The sequence below is a fragment of the Ixodes scapularis genome, unplaced genomic scaffold, assembly GCF_016920785.2.
Source record: "Ixodes scapularis isolate PalLabHiFi unplaced genomic scaffold, ASM1692078v2 PGA_scaffold11__112_contigs__length_91849675, whole genome shotgun sequence".
In the NCBI taxonomy this organism is placed as follows: Eukaryota; Metazoa; Arthropoda; class Arachnida; order Ixodida; family Ixodidae; genus Ixodes; species Ixodes scapularis.
In genome coordinates, this window is record NW_024609837.1 from 72608411 (window position 1) to 72626620 (window position 18210).

At 44.8% G+C, this 18210-nt stretch overlaps 1 protein-coding gene across 1 annotated transcript in view; it reads right to left on the reverse strand.

Moving 5' to 3' along the window:
* Positions 1–2031: 2031 nt before the first annotated feature.
* LOC115318512 overlaps positions 2032–18210 on the reverse strand; it is a 220761-nt gene continuing 204582 nt past the window's right edge. The window contains exon 4 of the mRNA XM_040500511.2: positions 2032–2250. Coding sequence (XP_040356445.2) covers positions 2032–2250 — 219 coding nt within the window. The remainder of the gene's footprint in view (positions 2251–18210) is intronic.

Here is an 18210-nt window from a genome sequence, read left to right on the forward strand (position 1 = left end):
CTATAATCCCGGTGATAAAACAAAGCGAAATGGATCTCTGTAGCCAATACCCAACCGTTTGCGAGGTGACTAGGCGAAAGCATATATTACTTCCTTCCCTTTACCCTCTGCACACCGCCAGAGAGAGTCATACAAACTCCTTAGAGCTATTGCCAACACGATTGCGTTTGCAAGCCGGTAGTTTGACTCGGCTGGGATTCGTCCCTTTCATAGCTCTCTATGAAACCAGAAAGGTAGATACTTTTCTACATAGGGTGGGTTTGCCCGGGGCCTCCAGTTATTTACGGCCAAAATCACACTGGAGGCGCTTCAGCAATGTTCACTCTGGTCGACACACGTGCACTGTAAAAATGCCAGTCGTCTACTCTTTCTGAAAAGATACTTGACGAGCCAATCTTAGAGACCGACAGATAACGAGGCCGAAATTATGCTTATACCTCAAAAAAATTATAACACAAATTTGGCCTCGTCATTCCCAAACTGGTTGCCGGACGAAATTCTCTATGCGTATTGCAAGAAAGGGTTGGTAATAGTAACATAAGATACGTACGGCAGAATTCCCTTCCATAAATAAAATTATTTGGCTAACGCCAAAGTAACGCGAAATTGGTGCAAAGAGTTGTGCGAAAGGGAGCGTAAACCGAAAAAAAGGAAAAAAAAAAAAAAAAAGACAGAAGAATAGGAGAAATACTAAAAAAAAATCTCTGGTGACGTGGCCAAAAAAATTTCCGTTCATGTGATTTTTATTGTCACGTGACCGAACAAAAAAAATTAGCGAAATGAAAAAAAAAAGAAAACGAGAAAAAAACCATCCCCTGCCCGGTTTCGAATCTAGGCAGTCTTGATCGTGAAACTAGCGCGCTATTCGTTGCGCCTAGTTGCGCCAACATAACATTTTCCTTCTTTCTTTATTGCAAGTTGCGCCAACATAACTCTGCCTGTAATGCTCACGCATTCTCACATCATAGGAGAAAGCTTAGGTGCCTTCGTAGTTTTTCATGTATGTGTTATTTTTATTTGTGTCAAGAGTTCACGTTCCAGAATGCTTTTAGAGTTTTGGAGCAAAACGAGTTTCTTAATCTGAGTCACCTTCTAGAGCCAGTAGGCCGCACTGGGTCCTCCGGCTAATCAAGCTGCTATTTTCAAATTCTCTGACGTGCCCGTCCTCGAATCCGAGGTCGCCGTTTGACAAGCTTATCTTCCACCTGCTAGCCGGAACCCCCAGCAAAGCGCACATGAAGGCTCCCTACCCACGGCAGCTTTGTTCCGTCCCCACTCCCTCTCGAGAGGATGGCTCGCCCCGAGGCTAATCCCATTCTCTAGACGCCCTTTCCACCCAACGCTGGCCCATTCCCTCCCCGTCTCCAGCTTCGGTAGAGAAGGTTGTTCCCTGCAGAACGTCCCGTTTGTACAGCGGCCTTTAAAGGGATGCTGAACCGAAATTTGAATTTCCCAGAACACGCAGAAAAAGCGTGCAACGGGATGCTGCAAACACCAAAACATCACTCATACAGCAATATCTCGAACGGATGACCGCATTTTTCAAAAAAGGAGAGGCATTTGGCCGGAATGTTGACGTTATGTTTCTCCGAGAAGGAGAGGGAACGGCCTCGCGTTTTCTCCGCCTCACGGCCTTGAGGGAGTGAAGCGAAGAGAGGAGGAAACACGGTATATTGACGTCACGCGCCTCGTCGGCCTGGTATCAATCTCGACCTCTTTTTCCAAAAATACGGCCGTCCATTCGAGATATCGTTTTGCAAGTAGTATTGTAGGGATTGTCGCGTCCCGCCTACATCTCCAGCTTTGTTTTCTTGAAATCCAAATTTCAGTTCACCATCCCTTTAAAGCAGCCACGCAGCGGCTGCTTTAAGCGGCCTGTTCGGACACTTTTCAACCATTGGTTGAGAAAGGTGTGTAATACAACACGAACGAGTCGGTTTGGACACGACTATTTCGTTTCCCAACCGACTCTTCAATGTATTTTTTAATGTTTGTGGCACCAAAGAAAACACGAATAAAACAACTGATGGGCTACTTACCAACCACCTTGAGGGCAACCACTTGCCTCTTCGGGGGATCTGAGTTGAGCAGGCACTCGTAGAGTCCTGCATCCTTCAGCTGTGCGTCTCTCACCTGCAGCGCCCAGCTGTTCGAGTACTGCACGTGCACGGTGCTGAAGCGCTCGTCCCAGGTGTAGCGAATCAGCCCCACTGTCAGCAAGTGGAAGTCGCGTAGCCGAATCCACGAGACCTGCACATGCCCACATGACGTCATTCATCAAAAACGTTGCAGTCATCGATAAGTATACAAAAAAAAGACCTCCATCACACAACGTTTGACTGAAAAGTTAAACTTTGCAAGAAAACGTTTTCTGTGAATCGCCATCCACAAAATATTTTGCCACCGCCTTTCAGGTAATACCGGGTACGTTGTGCTTTGCCCATCCTCCCGGATCTTCGTCTAAATAAAATTTTTTTTTTTTTTTTTTAATTTAAATTAAAACTGAAATCATTTTTTTTTTTGTGCGGAAAGTGATCGGGGCCACATGCCAGATTTTTTAAACCAACTTTTTTTTTGTCCAACCTAAAGGTTTGAGCAATTTTTCAAACTTTTCGATGGTAAAATGAGACGATTTCTGCTAAATATACATGGTAGAAAATGGTGTCTACTACAAACAACGGGACTCATATTATGAACAAGACATATCGAAAGTCGGCTATAAATATTAAATCAAATAAAAAAAAGCTCTGAAACCTTTGCATATGGTCCTGACCCCTAGCGTAGTTTTTGGGCGAAGAATGGACATTCAAAGACGCGCAGTTTATTTCTGCTCAAAAAAGAAACAAGGTTAAATTTCCTCCCAGACACTAGGTACGTGGAATATAAAGTGATGGTGCATTTGACTTCTTGGGGTCCTTGAAAATTTCGACATTTTATCTGAATCCTCAGAGCTAGATTTGAGCCGTGAAATTAAAATTACGGCAGTGAACGTACTATTTAATGTAGTGATGAAAGACTACAAATCGCTTGTCCCTGCCGACGTTGTCTATGCACCATCGAGTTGGGATGAAATGCGAACAGTGAGGGAACTCCGAGCCCACTAACGGCGCAGCTTCCAAGCTTTTGTTTTGTTGGGCGAGGTTCGAACACATCAGAGTAGGTCGAACAACAGCGTAGCGCCCTATTCCGACGTGTTTGAACCTCGCGGACTACAGCACAGACGTGGAGGTTGCGCCGGTAGTGGGCTCGAAGTTCCGTCACTGTTCGCAATTCATTTGAACCCGATGGAACACTCTTGCGTGGACTCCGAAGACGACGACGAACTTTCCTCGCATCTCTATCCGAACGGTTAACGATGGGCACCATAATTTACCGCTTACGCTGGCGCCCCTAGTGAGCCCTTCCAAACCACACTGCTAAGTTTGGTGACAGGTGTTCACCAATATAAAAATAAATATTAAATCGGCGATCGCTCGTTCGCGCTCACTGTGTCCTTGCCGCTTTGTCCTTCACTCGATCGAACAATCCCCCTCAATTATTCATAAGATGGATGGGATACGTTTCGCTTACAGACGCAACTGCGAATATTAAAGAAACGTCAGCCAATATCCCGTTCAGATGGCCCACATATAGAGGTACCATTGACGTGAGTTCCTTTACAATCACGACGAATCATGCCCGTGTTTTTGGGTCGCGAGCACATGCCACGTGCGGAGGATCGTGAACTGATCCGCGGCGGACCTTGAAGGTCCCTCAGCTAAGAGTGCCTTTCTGGTCGTGTGAATGGGGTATAAGACTGTAAGGGCTTACCGCGTTTCCTTTCCTTTCACGTCCTCGGTGATTTGCTAAGACTATATTACATTAGAAAGTTTTAGGAAACAGTTTTTTGCACTTTCGATATGGTGCGATGGGCCACCGGTTCGAACTGTTCATATGCGAGTCTTCTGTGGTATAGGGGCATGGGCAGTACGTACCGGAGTGCCCATTGTACCGTATCGGAATTGCAAAAACGGTTCCCTAAAACTCTCTATTAAGTACGACCACAGCCAGTGCTACGACCCGTTGGACCCGATGAAGCAGAGCCAAAAGTGTACCGTCATGGCGTCCGTCGCGTTTTTTGTGCATTTGATGCCACCGACGAAAGCGTCTTTTTTTCTGCATTTCAATTTTTTTTCCGCATTGAAATTGCGATTTTACTGTAGGGCCAAGTGTTCTGCATATTTGTGTTATCCTTTAGGTAATACGATTCGTACCTTTACAGTCCTGTCATCTATCTAAATATATCGTCGTGTGACGAATATATGTTCTTTATTTGCTATCTTTGGTAGTGTGATTAATTGATGCTGTGCTTCTTGTTTTTTGTTATCAATGTTAAAAGCCTGAAAACTAAATATTACCACTTTATGTCGCCGTGTTCCAATTGTAAAGCTGCAGAGGCCTTGTCAAGTCAAACTTCTGACTTTTTTTGCCCCTGCAGCCTGCATCAGTTTCTGACGCGAAGTAAATGAATATTTGATTAATGAGGTCGATTACAATATAGTTTTATATTTACTTTTATTTTATTTGAGAAGTTTTGAGGGGTTCCGCTACACTTCATTAAGCCTAACTTGTACCCCTCCAATACCCCAGCCGCCTTGTCGCGATTCTGGAGTCCACCGACAACACGTAACTAAACCGTAGTGCTGATATTTCGGCGTCTCCTTGCAGAGGCCAAGCCGGGGCAGAAATTGCATACAAGTGCTGTGTCTGCGCCGTGCAGAGACCCGTGTTTAGTGAGTACGTGTACCCAGCGGAAGACTGTCCACAGTGTAAAATATATATATATATATATATATATATATATATATATATATATATATATATATATATATATATATATCAGTGTGTCGAACCGAAAAAAATACGAGTTCGGTTACGGTTCAAGTTCAGGTAAATTTATTTTGTTCCGGATCAGTTCCGGTTCGATTAATTCGATCCGGGAACCGGTTCGCGAACCGGTTCGGGGCGTTGAACCGGTTCGCGAACCGGTTCGGAAACTATAAATGACAAATTGCAACATCAAAATAAATTACAAATAAAACATCGTACAAGTAAGTACAGACAAACGGCGTGTTTGTGAGAGAAAAAAAAGAGGAGGGTGCACACCCCAAAGGAGTACGGGTCACGGCAAACGTACGTAGAATTCGATTTGCTCTGGCGCGTTTATTCATGAATAATACGGACACTGATGAAAACAAATGAAAAGTAGTCGAAACTAGTAGTGCATAACGTTTATAAAAGCCTGTAGCCAATGCAAGCGGCAAACAACGACTGTCTGATGACAGGGCTGTCTGTCACGGGCGCTAACTCCAGCGTCTGCTGAGCGTTGGTTTGAGCGCACGCGCCCGCCTGAGTCCCATGACTACGCTGGGCAGGCGACGGAAGCAACAGAAGCTCGGCAGATCCTTTGTCAAATTCGAAAGTGCGCGCAGCTTCGCTTCTCCGCGAGCGACTAGGGTTTGTATCCCTGTTTTTTTTTCCCTGCATTTATCGAGTTTCCGGTACGAAAAAATACGGCATGTAAATCTTGACACTTTATAGCTCGATATACTCTGACCGGCAGTTGGGGCAGCGAAGAGTAGATATAATTCATGAATGATCATTTCAACTGTAAATAAAATTTCTTTCTCTCCCTCAAACATTATCAAACTCCACAGCCTTTTCTTTTCTCATTCCAATGGAAGCAAGCTTCAAGAACTCGCGCGTTCTAAAAACGTGTTATGAAATGAGCACACAGCAGCATTTAGGATTTACGAGATTGTAGAAAAATAAAATCCCGTGACGCGATTTTTTTTTTTTTTTTTTGCACAGCCTTTAATTTTTTTTTTTCCGTGCAAGCCGCGACCAGCGCAATAGGCTGGTTCCTATGTCAAGATTTATGGATGCATCGTTTGTCAAGATTCATGGATGCAGCGTTTATATTCCTAAGACTGGGTGGAGAAGAAAAATATGTAAGCGAGGTGTGTGTCAGTTGACGGCACTTAAAAAACAAATGGCATTGATAGCACATTCATTGTCAACAGCGCGTGGCCGAACCGTTTTGACTTAAGCCGGTAACCGTTATTTTTTTTTCCGGTTCAGTTCCGGTTCGGGTTCATCGCGATAACAATATAACGCTTCGGGTTCGGGTTCAGTTCCGGAAAAAATACCGGTTCGGTTCTGGTTTTCGGTTCGGTTCGGTTCCGGTTCGACACCCTGATAAATATATATATATATATATATATATATATGGGTGGGGACACACAGCAGGGCGATCGACCAGACAAAGTCTTATTGACGCGCACCCCAGTAGCCTCCGAGAACAATGTCTCCGTCGTCTAGACTACGAAAATAACAAAACAAAACAAAAAAAGAAGCAAACAAAACAAAAATTCGTCTCGTTCTCATTTTACACCGGCGCGGGCTCTTTCCACTCTGAGTGTCTGCTCCGCCTTTGAAAGACGCTCTCTTGAAAAATGCACGATAGATCCCTCCGGTTTTACGCATTCGTTTAACTGTTATTTAGGCCGTTGAAGCACAGAAGTAGGCTTAATGACGAGGCAGTGTCTAAGCAACACGTGTAGCGCAAGTGGAATGTTCTACACGACGTGGGGGGCCCAGAAAACGTTCTCAATAGCAAGTCCCTTCCATATAGAAGCATGGGAATATGGTCTCTGGTTAGGCTGCCATTAGCCTCATATCGAGGAGCCGTCTGCTGGCACCACTTGCAGCAGGGGCGAGGAGAGGGCTTTATCTGGCAGCTGCGACGGGCCTGGTTTCCACACCTAAATATATCATGTCACTGACAGATCGCTTGTGTTCAGGTGAGTTAGGAAATCCAGCAAGACAGTTATTTTCTTTTCGAGGATGTGTTTTAGTCCATTGGCATTGTCCTCCACTCGAGGGTTTCGGATTTCGTTCAGCAGGAGAATATTTCAAGCTGGAGGGATAGATTTTGGGACTTCTGGGTGGCGGCAACTCGATCGATGCGTGTGTTACAGTGAATATAAATCTTACATTAGGCGGTAGCTTGCGCCATCTAGCCATCGATCTCGATGACGATTCATCGAATGATTGATCGACCTGTTCTTCCGCAACAGTAGATAATAAAGGAATGGCGAAAGTAGTAGTCAAACGCCACCTCTCATCCTCTTTTCAATTCGGTATCGAAGAGACGCGCTTTCTTATAGATAGTCCGGACGCTCAAATGCGCGTGCGTTAGTTCAGACATCGGTGTCGTCTGCTGTTCGCGGCTCTAGTGAACCTAGATTCCAGAGTGTTTGCAGCTGCTAGATCTGTATCACGTGGTGTACGGGTCGCGTTTTCAATACGATCTGCAAGGAGGGCAGAAAAGAGACGCTGGCAGACGTCCCGTCTGCCAGCGTCTCTGCCTCTCCGCCGCTTTCCTCTTCGCCAAGCGACGACACAACGCATGCGCAGTTGGGACCAATCCGCTCACAAGTATTGCTTCAAAACAGTTCTATTCCGTGTTTCGTGCACGTTTGGTGCTACTGTGGTTGGTAACCGCTCATGACGAATCCGCCAGTAATTTCCAATAACCCTAAATGCTTTGAGTTGTTCCCTTTCTTAAAGTTATTCTTTACACGCGGCTCCAGAGTACGGGACTTCAGCCAGCACTAAAGAGATAAATTTTAGAAAAGGGCAACTCGTGCCTGACGAAACGTGAGGCAAAATGTTCCGCGGCTTAGTAGCAAACATGTAAAACACAGGGACTGGGACCAAACGCAAGAGGTTGCTGGTACCAGTAGACTCCTTACAAGTTCGAAGCGATGCTACCGGCTTAGTGACGCACAAAGCATCTTGAGAAGCCAACGGTGACAGCGTCGGCTTCAATTTGCCTACTTGGTTTCAGGACATCCCGTGAAGGACAAATAAAGTGCACGCATTTTCGAACATCTCACTTTTCCCTAAATTTATAGTACTGTAGGTGTCACCTGCAAATACAAATACAATGTTGGGAAACGTTCGCTGGTGGCTCCCAATGTACCAGAGTTTTCGCGCTGGTAAACAAAACAAGAATAAAAAGACGTTTACTGGGCCGATCACCCAGATCCATCGTCTGAATGTCTTAGGCTTCATAAATGATCCGTGACACGCGAGGATCATGCTGACCTCTGGAGTTGTAGTCAGGCTGCCAGAAAGGTGCGGGACGTACTCCTACTTCTCTCGAAAAGTCAGGTCTTTACGGCTGCGGGAAGTCCGTGTTTCAACGGGGGCTCTCACGAAGGTGAATGGGTGCAACAGGTGAGAGGCGACTTTATTTTCATGCAGTGCTGAAGAGCACTACGTCATCAATGCGGCGATCGAAATTGAAACCGTACCACTCTTTTCGGTGGCTAGGGTGCAGTACACCCTACCATGGCCAAAGATTCCCCATAATGCAACGCGAGCAGTGTTGCCTGCAGGGATTTTTGGAACTAGTGTACTAAGTTTCAAATGGAAAGAAAAACTGCGAGTAGTATTTAAGTAACTTTGTATAAACGCCGCGCCCAACTTTAGTTTTGTCCGGCGGTGTCACTTGCGCCAGCGAAAAGCTGTAAAACGCGATCTCTTTCCCCCATTACACATTTTCTTGATAACGATTGTGGAATTTTTGTCTTCTAGCGCATAACGTGTTATATGAATGAGTTCTAATCGCTTCTGGTTCTCACTCCAGTGACGAAAGAAGAAAACCCGAGAGCCAGTCAAACCCTGACGCAGTGCCCGTCTATTCACTGATTGGGCGCGAGAGCCAGCCGCGCGTCTTGCTCCGGTAGATGCGAGTTACTCCCGCGCGATCACGTGATCGAACACAGAGATCCCAGTAACGCCCTCTACTCCTAGCACGTATTCAACGAGCGAGCTATCCCTCCAGGATTTCAGCTTTGCAGCCGATCGCGCGCGCTCCTTCTTTTTTTTTTTTTCTCGTCTGTTTCCATATTTCTGCACTTTGGTGAGCTTTCTGAATAGGGCAGTTGACAAGGGAGCCGCATCGCGGCGCGAGCGTTTCCTCTTCTCCCTTCCGCTATGTCTGGCTTTCGGCGTTATGGTACCGGAGTTGCCCGCTGGCGTCAGAAACAGCGGCGCTGCGATCGCACCTAGCTCAATGCTGCGCCGGATTTTGTGTCCCCACTTACTTTACCACGATAGTAGGGAAAATGTATATTTCACCTGATACTACTTTTCAGCGGCTGTTGTAAAGCAAAAAAACAAACAAAAAAAAACAAAAAAACGAGAAAATATTGCAATGTACATCATGTTTGTCGCCTGCAACTGTGTTTCATGTATATGTAGAACTTCAATTTTTGGTTCCGATGGCTTAGACCCAAACACTGCTAAAAATACTTAAATGTCTTTGTCTGTCGTTTATTTCCACACCAAAATGTTATAATTTGAAAGGCCCACTCTTTTGTTTAATATAAATTGCCAGTCATTAATTCTAACAAGACCATCCGTCCTTAAATATGCGTGCGCAAGGCGGCTGAGGAAGAGGGCTGCTGTTGCTTGCATTAATTAGCAAGATTGCGCCTGTTTAAAAAACCTTAAGATTGTTCCCATCCACTGGCGCCTCCTCTACAACATACGAAAAAAAAAGCCATTTGTCCCTTAAAAATCCTGAAAAAACAAAAAGCAAAAAAACTTGGCACCATTACCGTGTCCGTCGCTTCTGAGACACCGGCTGTATGCAACTTTGATGTATTTTTCAAGTCTCCACAGCAACTCCCGCGGAGAAGAGACGGAAGACATTTGGAACGTTAAAGAATTATACGTCCTTAATAAAACAACATAAACAGAAAAAGAAAAAGTTACGTTAAGAAGCAGTACACCAGAAGGAATCAGTACAAAGAGGCTAGAAAGAATCTTACACAAGCAGCGCAAGAACTAGCGTACTTAAGAAAATGTTTTCTACCCTCATAATAAGTGATAGTCCGAATAGACGTGTTCTAAACAAGAAGGAATTTTGGTAACTGTTCTACCCTGCTCATGAGTTATGATTTTAGAAATCATTAGTCAGAAAGACACCTACGCGGTAAGGAATGAAGGCACTTCAGTGATTTTATTTCTTACAAAACACGCACAGAACGTAACTGAAAGGAACTTACAATTCGCCGGCTCTGCTTCTGAAACGAACATAAAAACAAAACAAAACAAACAGTTTGTTTCACAAAAAAAAGTACAATGTTAAACTTTAGAGGCATACTGTAGTCTTGGCTGATGCAAAAAAAAATAATTAAAGAGAAATTATGGCTGTAAGTTACGAAAGTGCTGTTCACAAGGCGAGGTGTGTTTTGCGTTCCGACGTACGCACACCCGAGGCAAGCGTTCTCCAACTCTGTACCTTTAAAACAGTGTATTTTTCACACAAATGAGAACAAAAACGAGCAGCCATTAAATTAATAGCCTTCAAAGATATAGCAAAATTAGTCTAATACTTAACGGCTGTTTCCAAAATGCAAATTCAAATGCCTTTGGCGTTTGGAGGCCTCCAAAGGAAACCAGGCAACGAAGCCATTCTTCTTATCAAATAGCTTCACCGGCCACCATACCTGGGAGCTTACAAAATCTCCGCCCGACGCGTGCTTTATACACGGAAATAATATTCGTGTCTCATATACTTTGCGAACGTGAAAGAACGTTTAACGCGGAATGACATCACTACAATGCATTGTAATAACGATGCGAAAACACCGGCCCAGTTACTAAAAAAAAAAAAAAAAAAGACCGGTGACACAAGACACAAAACGGGGGACAGAAAAATAACGTATTAAACTAAAGTAAAAGCATATATTCGAAATCAGTTTTGTTTTTATGGACCATTCCAATATATTTTTTGTACTCGCTGCCGTTCGTTCTTGCTAGGTTTTGATATGCGCCCTGCGGATGTGCGTCAGCCCTCTTGTGCGGAATATCAAGCGCCGCAAAAACGTCCACATCTTAACGACTGGTCATTTCCTTGTCAGCGTGAGAAGCGCAGGAAAGATAGCAAAGACTCTTCGCTATTATCCGGACTACAACCGTCATCCCGACACTCCGTGGCAAGTTGACAGGTCCCGTCCCAGTCTCACACCCTCGCCACCATCGACAAATGAAAAAAAGGGATGACATAGAACACAGACACAACAAAAAAACAAGCCCCCGCATGCACAGACACACATAAACATAACAGAAACGCACAGACGATCCTGGCATGAGCAAACACAAACGCATCCAAAAGAACACACGAAATATGATCATTCACGCGCTGCTCCTTTTCACTTCTCTTCTTACAGATACCTTTTTGTACAGAAGGTCACATTAAAAAGAAGCTGAGCAATGGACTCGATAAATTGTGCGCAGCAAAAAAGTGGTCTAGCGAGGACGTGTGCGGACATGCAAAGTCACCGGCACCGGCGCTTCTGGTCGCCGCGGCTACAAGAGTTGTTTCCGTCGCACTGCAGCGCAAGCCTACGAACATCATCCACGTTTGATGATCGTGGCGGCGGTGGCCGCTTCGAAACTCAACTCGAACATTTCGTTTTTACTCATATCTTGTGAACCGGGAATAACACCCTTGTGCCGTATTAGTTCCACGCGTGTAGACGTTTCTCCCCCTTCCCCAGAAAGGATTCACTATTATAATCACTTGGTCACAGCCGACGATCGTTTCATAAAATGAATATGTGTCTTCACTCGCTCGCGTCTCACTTCCCGACAGAGAAAATGAAGACGTAAAGGCTGGACTTCGTGGACGAAAGCTGGATCGGTCGAAGAGTTTGTTAATTCATTAACCCCAGCTCGGACCATCTGGATAGAAGGCTGCAGCCGCAGTATTCAAAGATCGTGGGTTCAATCGACACCCCTGCCCGTTTCGGTGTGGATGAGCATCGTACCGCCGTGCGTGAAATGGATTGATTGATTGATTGATTGATTGACTGGGTTGCATGTTACAAGATCTGATAAAGCCAAAATGCGCCAGTGCAATGACCATTGTTTTAGCAAGGGTATGTAAGAAGAGCTATAGAGCTGACGATGCGATAAACTAAGAACACAAATTTGTATAAATGTATGCGTGACAGACACGATTTCAGAGTGTGAATTAAAAGCATAGTTGGTGTATAATGCCGATGTCCATAAGAAAAATAAACACACAAGTATGCGGAATCAGCGGCTTATCACCCAGTAAAATGACAAAGTGACGTGTAATATGTTTTCATATGATTGCGAGATATGTCAGAGATTCTGGGTTATAGGTGGAGCACTCAAGTAGGATATGAAAGACAGATAGACGAACGCTGCAGTGCTCATACTCAAGGGCATTCTCTCCACGCAAAAGGTCTCCATGGCTGAGACGCGTATGACCAGTCCGTAGCCACCCTGCATAGGACCACCTTATAGAAACGTTCCCGATTCCTGGCACTCTTTCATTCACTTAGAAAAAGCTTTACGACATGCAATTTGTTGTGTGTCTTATTGTTCCACTCCTATTGCCATTTTGCTTGAATGCGATACCTCAAAGCATTGTGGTAGTCTTTATGCGGTATTCTGTGGATACATACTGTTCTTTTATTAGCAGAACTCGCTGCACCATCGGCCTCTTCATTTCCCGGGATGCCGACTTGACTTGTCATCCAACAGACATTTATCTCCACGTTTTTGTAGAACGCAGAAATAGTCTTATTCTGTAATTTAAGAAGAAGTGGGTTCGTGGAGGACGTTAGTGATATAAGTAAACCTAAACAGCTTAGAAAGTCTGTGTGAAAAACCGAGTGGTGACAGTTTTTTTAGTTACATAATCGACAGCTAAAAACATACCATAGAGCTCTGCTGTTATTATGGTAGCTCTACAGTTAATCCTCTTGATCTGTTTCAGAGATGACCCTACAATAGCGCAGTCAATAAACGAGTCGGTTGTAGTCCCTTCTTTATGTAGGCTTGTGTACTGTTCATTCAGAGTTTGAAGCTGAATAAACATTTGCCTCGTGACTCGATTGGAAATCTCTTTTTGGATGCTTTGTCAATGTAAAATCGCAATTGATATGATGAGCCCACAGGGATATAGCGGCTGACCACTAAAGCACTTGAGGCTTTGAATTTAACCCTACAAAACCAGCTGAACATCTATTCGTTATTGCGAAAAGAAAAGAACAGATGGCGTATTTTGGAATGTTGTCTTAAGTGGGATTTTATCAAGGTTATCTTGAATAGGGCGTTTAGAGAGTGAGCGAACTTTGATAGAATACGTAACGCCCAGTGGCTAAAAGCAGCCCCTGATGGTGGATGGGGTCCAACATATTTAGGAATTATGCACGGGATGAGCCATACACAATGCTACCTTAATCAAATCGATAACGAACAATATCACAATAAATCCGAAATCGACAGCGTCTATCCGAACCCCACGATACGCGCGACAAAACTTTAAGCGCATTCAGTTAGTTCAGACATTTCAGTTTTAAGTTCTTAATGAGTGGAAAAGTCAATTTTGAGTTTACTACCATACATAAAAACGTTCGTTCACTTTTTTGTTGCAAATGGTATACATACCATACATATTTAGGATAGGTTCTTGTTAAATTTCACGCCGGCGAGAGAAATACAAGCAGGCTGTTTTTGTTTTTTTTGTGCGTTCCGGTGAAAATTTGAAATATTTTGTATTAGCCCATTTTTGTAAATTGTTGATTTCAAACTGGATAAGACGTTCGCAGATTGATTGATGAATTGCGGGACGAAACAGAAATTTGAATCTCATCTACGTATATGAAATATTGCAAAGGAAGGAGGTATTGTACGGGCAATTGAGTTTGTCTTTACAATTAAAAAAGTCACACTAAGAGCCTCTCCCTGGGGGACTCCATTTTTTTTTTTTTTTGCAAAGAACTTTCTGGAAGAGGCTGCCCCCAATCTTACGTAAAAAATTCGACGTTGCAAATAATTCCGAAGAGCACCTAGCGTTCGGCCTCGCACACCAAGCCTGAAAATTTTTTTAAAAATTCCAAAACGTCAGGCAAAATGCCACGACGATTCTTCCGTCCTATGCGAGGAGTATTAGAACATGTCAAACTAAATTTTATTGCCAATTTTATTTCGAGGTTCGCTTTTCTTTGTAGATGTATCCTTCCGCCTGCTTGTAGTATATGGGTGGCCGAGTGTAAGGACTCAAAACTCGAGTGGGCTCTGTCCTCCTCGGATTCAGGCGTGTTCTCGTTCATTGGTTCATCTGGCGGTCCCTTAACAATCTCTGGTCCCAGCGGCTTTTTATTTTATCTTTTTTTATTTAGAAGATACTACAGTTCATTGAACGCCCAAGTAGCAGTGGGGTACAACATGCATTCACACATAAAACAAGAAACAAATAACACAACAATAACAGGTTTACAACATTCAGCTAGTAATTATAAAGGATAAAAACCGGGCGATATTTTTTAATTGAAACAGATTTTTTTAGAAGCGTCTTTACTGCTACGTGAATGCCGTTTTCGTTACATGGTTTCTTAGCTCGGCGGGCATTCGAGGGGCAAACAACCGTCACTGTCTGGTGAGCAATTAACTAAAAATTGTTAATTATCGTTTTATTTAGTGGAAATAGTCGTATGGGTCTAAGTAGAAATTTGCTGAGCGTCGTCCTAAACCCCTAATAACTATTTTTTAATAGACTTTGAGTGCGTGAGAAGCGCAGTAGTGCGCTAAAGTTGCCAGTCGTGGAGCTGGTACAACTCTGGGGCTAGATAAGAAACGGGAAAATTTTGTGGGCGCCTTATCGCAACCTCTAGCCTTGTACCTGCTTCACGAAAGGTATAACTTTACTGCAATACTAGGCTTCTCGAGCGCTGCAAGTCTTTATAAAAATGATTGATATAGTGGTTTCCAAAAACGCTCAGCAAGTTTCTTACTGGAACCATAAGCCAATTCTCACTCATTACTTACTTATTAATTACTTAGCCGTCTTATCGCAAAGATTAGCCAACCACATAATGCCCCTCTGTGTGTCTAACTCACTTATATATATATTGTGGCGTGGGAAGCACAATCATCAGTGCGCGGGACTGCGCGCCGCTGGGGCTGGGACACGAGACTCGGGTAGCGCGTGCTGATATAGATCTCGACCAGGAAACAACCAGCATTTGTCTTCTTCTTGAAGCGACCAAAAACACCCTCACAATCTGGTGGAGGTGCGGAGTTTTCCCTCCCATACTGCAGAGGAAAGTACGATCGGCTGAATTCCGCTCCCATTTGACCAACCTGGAGCTACGAACTCGGACACTACCCCCAGCACAAGGTATGTCGACAACATCTCCTGTCATGACGTCCACTTCTTCATCACTGCTCACGGTACCAACCACCTCCCCGCCTACCCTCACCCCGGCAATACAAACCCCACTCACATCGACCATCGGGGCAACGGGAACTCTCGGATCAACTCCTCCTCATCTGATGGGCATTCCACCGCAGCCACCGCTGCTCTACATGTCCTCTCGCCAACGAGACCCCCGTGTGTTTTCTGGCATCGGCGACGAAGATGTCGAAGAATGGGTGGATTTCTACTCAAGGGTAAGCCTCCACAACAAGTGGGACGACCACACTAAATTGGCCAACGTTGTTTTCTATCTCAGCGACGTCACCAAGACATGGTTCCTTAATTATGAATCCGATATCACATCATGGGAGGCATTTTCATCTCGTGTTCACGAGGTCTTCGGACGCCCTGAGGACCGTAAGGCCGCTGCGCGCAGGCGCTTGACTGTCCGAGCCCAGCTTCCGACTGAAGGATACACTTCCTACATTGAAAATATTCTTACCCTGTGCCGCAAAGTCGACCCTGCTATGCCTGAAGTAGACCGTGTGCGCCATGTTTTAAAAGGCATTGCCGAAGAAGCAGTTCACCTTTTTGTACTGCAGCCTCCCACTGACGTCAATTCCATCCGATCTCTCTGTCAATCATTAGAGGCAGCACGACGGCAAAGTATCTCCACCACCGATACGTTGCCGGCATCCAAGGCAGCTATTTCTCCCTTGCCTCAAGGCGATCTGCTCCACAACACTATCCGAACCATCATCCGAGAGGAACTCGCACGATATTTTGGACCCCTCCCAACCCTCAACACCTCTCCCACCGCGGAACTGCGTACCATTATTAGAGATGAACTTACGCAGGTTGCCCGTCCTTCCATTGCTACACCTGTGTCATTCACCCCACAACCACCCGCCTACGAAGAGAATCGGCAGCCGCCGCTAGCACCCACTCCAAACCAAGCTTCATCACATATCCCACAAGTCGCAGCTTTTAACTCCTCTAATTACGAACGTCCCTCATCATTCAGGACGTACACGACACCAAATAGCCGCCCAATGTGTTTTTATTGCGGCATTCCTGGGCAAGTAGCACGATTTTGTCGACGTCGTCAGGCTGATGAAAATGCCACATGGCAAAGCAGACCAAGCTATGAAAGACACTACAACTCCCAGCCCTCTCAAACATGGCCGAAGAGATACTACTTCAACAGAAATTACAACGACGAACACCAGCGCCCAGACTCACCTCCACGCTACGAAAGCCGACACTCACCGTCTCCTCGTCGTAGACATCGGTCAATCTCGCCAATGATCCCCGCACGCCACCGATCGTCTTCTCGTCCGGAAATCTAATCCTTGCAGTTTCCGGAGGTAAAACTGCAAGCACTCAATTCCAATATAACCCTCCTCGTTCCCCCACAAACCTCATCGACATTACAATCAATAATCATCATTTTACTGCACTTGTGGATACCGGTGCGGCAGTATCTGTTATGCACATCGACGTATGCAACCAACTACGCAAAGTAAAAACTCCTTTGAGAAACTCTTTCCTACGCAACGCTGGAAGCGAGCTGATTCCAGCCTCCGCCATTTGCATAGCCACCATAATCATCCAAGACCGCCTCTACATTGTAGAATTCATAGTTCAGCCAAAATGTACGTACGACATTATTCTTGGTTGCGACTTTCTTCAATCTGCACATGCGATCATTGATTACAGAACTTTAGAATTATCGACAGGCGCAGATACGTACGCTCACGCGGTTCATTCAGAACAAGACAACAAGCAACGCCTCATCGAAGATATAGAACTTCTGCCCCACCAAATGTCGTTGCTTTACTTGAAGACACCCCCTCACTTGACAGGAGATATTCTCCTGGCACCACACCACGAAGTCCTTTTGGGAAAGGGAATAATTGTGCCCTATACACTCGCCACTGTTTCTTCGAGGCGTGTTACGCTCGCCGCCACCAACACGACTAATCAACGCGTACTTTTACCAGTCAGCTTTTCTCTTGCAAATGCTGAGTCTACTCAGAATGCAAACATCGCCACGCTCAATGAACAGGAAGCTGCAACGTCGGCTAAAACGCTTTTCTCGCCATTTACATTAAACCTACTTTGGAACACAATTGATTCATCGCTATCCAGTGTAGAACAACACCAGCTATTTACTGTATTGAACAAATACAGAAGTATATTTGACAACTCATCCCCTTCTCTCGGAAAAACCAATCTCGTAGAACACCGCATTGAAACCGGAGACTCCGCAACTATCCGACACCGACCATACCGCGTTTCTCTCAGCGAGCGTAAAATAATTCAAGAACACGTTGACGAGATGCTTCAAAAAGGTGTTGTACGACATTCGTCAAGTCCATGGTCATCACCTGTAGTTTTAGTCCGAAAAAAAGACGGGTCGGTACGTTTTTGCATTGACTACCGCCGTCTAAACAAAGTTACCCGCCGGGACGTTTATCCGTTTCCACGCATTGATGACGCCCTGGATTCCTTACAAGGTTCCTTATACTTCTCATCACTTGACTTACGATCGGGATATTGGCAAATCACAATGGCCGAGAAAGACAAAAAGAAAACTGCCTTCACGACGCCAGATGGACTTTACGAATTTAATGTAATGCCTTTCGGACTTTCTAACGCACCCGCCACATTTGAAAGAATGATAGATGCAGTTCTTCGCGGCATGAAATGGAAGACCTGTTTGTGCTATTTAGACGGCATTATTGTGTTTTCTGCTACGTTCCACGATCACTTGCTTCGACTACCCCAAGTTTTGTCGCGCCTTACTAATGCGGGTCTTCAGCTCAATACCAAGAAATGTAACTTTGGTGCCAAAAAAGTAAAAGTTCTCGGCCACATCGTCAGCGAGGCAGGTGTTAGCCCAGACCCTGAAAAAA